General features: G+C 33.6%; 1 protein-coding gene across 1 annotated transcript; it reads left to right on the plus strand.

Moving 5' to 3' along the window:
- Positions 1-1,478: 1,478 nt before the first annotated feature.
- Positions 1,479-3,997, plus strand: GPAT3 (glycerol-3-phosphate acyltransferase 3). Its single transcript, XM_047318231.2, has 2 exons — positions 1,479-2,258; positions 2,971-3,997. Exons 1-2 carry the CDS (start codon positions 1,542-1,544, stop codon positions 3,883-3,885), a joined length of 1,632 nt encoding a protein of 543 aa, XP_047174187.1. The 5' UTR covers positions 1,479-1,541; the 3' UTR covers positions 3,886-3,997.
- Positions 3,998-5,100: the final 1,103 nt, after the last annotated feature.

Below are 5,100 nucleotides of genomic sequence, written 5' to 3' on the forward strand. Positions count from 1 at the left end.
AACATTTTAATTCTCAAAATGAATGAATATAATTTTTTAATTTAATTATATTAAACCTTTTGTAGATTAAATATTATATGGTATAAACAATTTAAATGTTAGCCTGGAAACGAATTTGACATATAAAAATATCTAATGTAATGATTTAAATTATTATATTTATTTATTTTTAAATTTTTAAAATTAAAATATATTAAAAATAAAGATAAAAATGAATCTCAATTTCTTGTTAAAGTTTGAAAACTTAAAATATATTTAACTCATAATATAATATAATGGACAACCAATTAAAATTGTGTTCGAATTAACTTTTATCCCCCTTTATATAATTTTTTTTAACTATATCATATAAGTCTTTTACGATATCTTCCCTGACGTATGCATTAAAAACCTAAAGGGTCTCAGATCTTCAATTAGTTGTGCATTAAAAAACTTCAACTACAAGGAATTTTGAAAAAGTGCCTCTTGGGTGGGGAGAACACGCACTTTGCGTGACAAAATCGTTTTACATCATATATCATAAAGATATTATATTTTTATTGTCAACAAAAAATAATTATACGATGGAAGAAGAAGTCTTGTTATTTTTAAATGATTGAAATTAAATTTTTGAATTAAAAGAAAATGTATTTTATTTTTTGTATTAAAATTAAATTTTGTAATATTAATTTCATAAAAATTTAATAGGGGTTATTAAACTCAATCCACTTTGTCATTCCTGTACTATGAGTAAGAGATAATGTAAAAAATTGTCAATGTTGATTTTAGTTTACTCTTTCATCATACACATATTTCGGTCGAGTTTTATTGGTATGATATTAGAAAGTTTATCCACATGTTTTTAATGAAATTAAACTTACATGAAAATCATCTAATGGGACTATTAACATAGCGTGTATTCTAAGTTGGTGTTTACTGAGAGCAACAGGAATAAATTTCCACATTGAAGACTTATATCATTTGTTTTTAGATATTTTACCCAAATTTTGGCAGCTATGTACCGTTACCCTCATCACGTCTGTGACTTAATTGACTAGCCATTTCCTGCTGTTGGAAACGAATCATTTGTGAAAAGCTTTACAACATAATGATTTGTAAAAACCTTTGCCACATAATGCCACTTGAAAGCGTGTGCCGACAAAGAAATTTAATGTTACAGCATACAAGCATATAGTAGTACTTGTTTCATTTTTATCTTTTAAATTCTAAAGGTGATTCAAGTCAACGAGAGTTAAACGTTTTTGTAATATTTACTAAGCGAGTGAAGACGCCGAAAAAGGTTGGCAAACATTATAATGGACTTGGGGAATTGGTCAACACAAAAATTAATAGAAAAAGTGTAGTTGGCAAACCATGTGAGACCAGCTCCAGCCGAACAAACTAGGATGTCAATATGGTAATAATAGCACAAAAGTATGGGTGTTAAGGTATTCTTAAGGTATCCGTAGTTTTATAAATACCAAGCTTCCCCTACTGAGAATGGCAGCATATAGCAGCTAGCAACGTGTTGAGTTGAGTTAAGTCCCATATCGATAGTTTCCATGGCTAAATTGTTCAACGCGTTTTTCGTCAAGTCTTTTTTCTTTTTCTGGTACCGTTTTCTCTTTATACAATTCAAGAATCTCATTCGTTTCTACAGAACAATTAGCAATTCTTTTTCGGGTGCAACACAGTTTAAATACCCCAAATTCTCCTCTCTCCTTCACAGATCAGACCTCAACGATCACACGTTGGTGTTTGATGTGGAAAATGCTTTGTTGAAATCCTCTTCTCTGTTTCCATATTTCATGCTAGTGGCCTTTGAAGCAGGAGGACTCCTCAGGGCCATAGTTTTGGTTCTTCTGTACCCTTTTGTTTGTGTAGTAGGAAACGAGATGGGGTTGAAGATAATGGTGATGACATGCTTCTTGGGGATCAAAGCATCAAGCTTCAGAGTGGGACGGTCCGTGCTGCCAAAATTCTTGTTGGAAGACGTTGGTGCTGAAATGTTTGAGACACTCAAAAAAGGAGGGAAGCAAGTGGGTGTGAGCAGACTCCCTCGAGTGATGGTGGAAAGCTTCTTGAGAGAATACCTGGAGTTTGATTTCGTCGTAGGAAGAGAGCTCAAAATGTTCTGTGGATACTACCTGGGTCTGATGGACAACAACAAAACTTCGCATGTCTTAGACCTAGTTAAAGAAGGAAAAGGGTGTTCTGATATGATCGGAATTACAAGTCACAACAACCCTCGGGACCATGAATTTTTCTCTCACTGCAAGGTTTCCCCTTTTTCCCTGCCTTCTAAGTTACATTTTTTTTTTGCAAAAGAAAATATTATCTGTTTGACAATCACAATTTTTTTAATAACCATATATAACAACGGTTTCTTCATAATAAATATTATATTAAGATAATAATAATAGTAGTAATAATTTTGAAATAAAATTATAACAGTTTTTCAGTTGTACAAGTTTTGAATTCTTTCATCTTAAGGAATCATGTACGTTCTGTTCCTTAACAAAGAAATATTGCATCGCATAAAAAGTATAAACTTATTTATATCTAATTTGATCAAAAAGTGCAGAACAATATTCAACTTCATGATCTATTCACTCAAGGGGAGGTTAATAACACGTTCTTTAGTAGAGTTAGTGAGCATCCTTTTCTATTATTCAGTCTTGGTGAGTTTTAAGAAAAAGTTGTTATTCAAAATGATACAAAAGATATGGAAAATAATAATAATAATAAAGAGTTTGATTAATAATTTGATGAGTTTTAGAGTGTGTTAAAAAAGTGGTTGTAATGTAAAGTAGTTCTCATGTGGTGTTTGTGTTTTTTTTTACCGAAAGTCGTGTTGAGTGGGTAAGTTTTGAATGAAAAAAATATGCATGCATTATTATTCCATGCAGTTATGTAGTTTGGGTGAGAAGTGATGAGAGGTGTCGAAATTTCAAACTCACATGTTATTTTGTCCTTGTGAACAATAAATAGGAAGTGGTGGTGGTGTCAGAAGCAGACAAGAGAAGCTGGCAAAAGCTCGGAAGGGAGAGATACCCGAGACCCGTTATTTTTCATGATGGAAGATTAGCACTCAGACCCACTCCAATGGACTCCATAGCAATCCTCATGTGGCTCCCCTACGGATTTATCCTCTCTGTTATTCGCATTTTCTTAGCCGTCTCACTCCCATTTAACATGGCAACACCCTTGTTGGTCTGCACTGGCCTACGTCTCACAACATCTGCACCCACACGCCCCCACCATAATAATAGTAATAAGAATAATAATCTCTACGTGTGTAACCACAGAACCTTGCTAGACCCTCTCTACATCTCTTTCTCCCTGCAAAGGAACTTGAGTGCAGTGACCTACAGTCTAAGCAGGATGTCTGAGGTGCTGTCTCCAATCAAAACGGTGCGGTTAACGAGAGACCGCAACGAGGATGCCAAAATGATGAAACACTTGCTGGGTCAAGGTGACCTAGTGGTGTGTCCGGAGGGGACCACTTGTAGAGAACCCTATTTATTGAGGTTCAGCCCTCTGTTCTCAGAAATGTGCGATGAAATCGTGCCGGTCGCAATTGATACCCACGTTACTATGTTCCACGGAACCACTGCTGGAGGACTCAAATGCTTGGACCCATTCTTCTTTCTCATGAATCCCTCTCCTTTATACACTGTTCAACTTCTGCACCATGTCTTCCCTTCACACTTTTCTCACACGACCACCACCCACGTTGACCAAGGTTCCAAATTTCAAGTGGCTAATCAGGTTCAATCTCAAATTGGAACCGCGTTGGGATTTAACTGCACCAGACTCACCCGCAAGGACAAGTACTTGATGTTGGCCGGTAATGAAGGCACTGTTTCTAACCCTGCCAGTGCCGCAAAGAATAACTCCCAGTAACGGACACTTTACCTTTGTTCTTTGTAAAATCGCCAACGACTCTCAGCTGTCATGAAAATGACCACATATGTATAAAAAAGAAAAATTTAATTCGACCTATTCCTTTCTATTATCTGTTGCACCTGTTATTTTTCTATCAATTCATATTAATTCCTTGTGTAGTACACAATCAATATTTATTCATTCTTTTATATTTATATAACATATATATAGTCCTTTCTTGCTGCATTATCATCATGAAATTAATGGATCGAGCTAACACTTGAGCTGTTTTATGTGGGTGAAGGGTTCATTTTCCTGGAATAAGATTTTATAGGTCTTATAGTAGATCCAGATCCCATTCATTTAATGTTTTTGCATTTCTCACTTTCTCTACACGACCTTTTCCTATCATGTATCGATAGCCATATTATAAATTCAAAATCAGTGGACATATTTCCTTACAAAAGGTGGTTCTACCTATCTTTTGTACAAATTTAAAATGCTTTGAGGTGAAACTTTATATGTATATGCTCCTTAATTTATAAACCTTCAGAACTTCTGGGGGTAATTGGAAGTGTCTTGAAATACTACTCTTGCAATACATTTAACTCGCCTTAATTTCCACCATTAATTTAACACCTGAATCTGGTCCCATCATCAATACTGCTGCTAAATTTATTTATTTTTCCAGAATTCTCCGAGCTTCTCATCATACTTAACAAACTAGATATTACAAAACCATATTTGATACTTGAATTTTGTTGAGATAAATTTTCAACCATATAATTAAGATGTTTAAGAAAGGATAATTTGCATTATGTAATTAGCATTACCATAAATAATTTATTAGTTAGTTGATACTTAAAGTTGTGATTGGATTATTAATATGGAATGATAGATGTGAAGGAAGAAATATCTGGGTGAAAAATTAAATAAGAGGAATAAGACTTAAACCAGAAAATAACCATATATATTTAATATTTTTCACCGCATGTACTATCAACTCATTTTCTGTAAAGAGACAACTTTGCCTAGTTCTCACGTCTTTGATGGTTTATAACAAAATATTTATTTCATTTTTGTTGTTATGTTGTGACTTGTTGATGACAATCTTTCTATTGTGTATTTATTCCTCCGGTCCAATAAATGTTTCCTCCATATTTTGTTGTAATTCATCGTTTTCATTATTATTAATTTAAAGTATTTTCTATTTTAAAATATTGATTAGTTTTT

This window comes from Vigna umbellata, chromosome 8, assembly GCF_029865625.1.
Source record: "Vigna umbellata cultivar VRB3 chromosome 8, Vumbellata_1.0, whole genome shotgun sequence".
Taxonomy (NCBI): Eukaryota; Viridiplantae; Streptophyta; class Magnoliopsida; order Fabales; family Fabaceae; genus Vigna; species Vigna umbellata.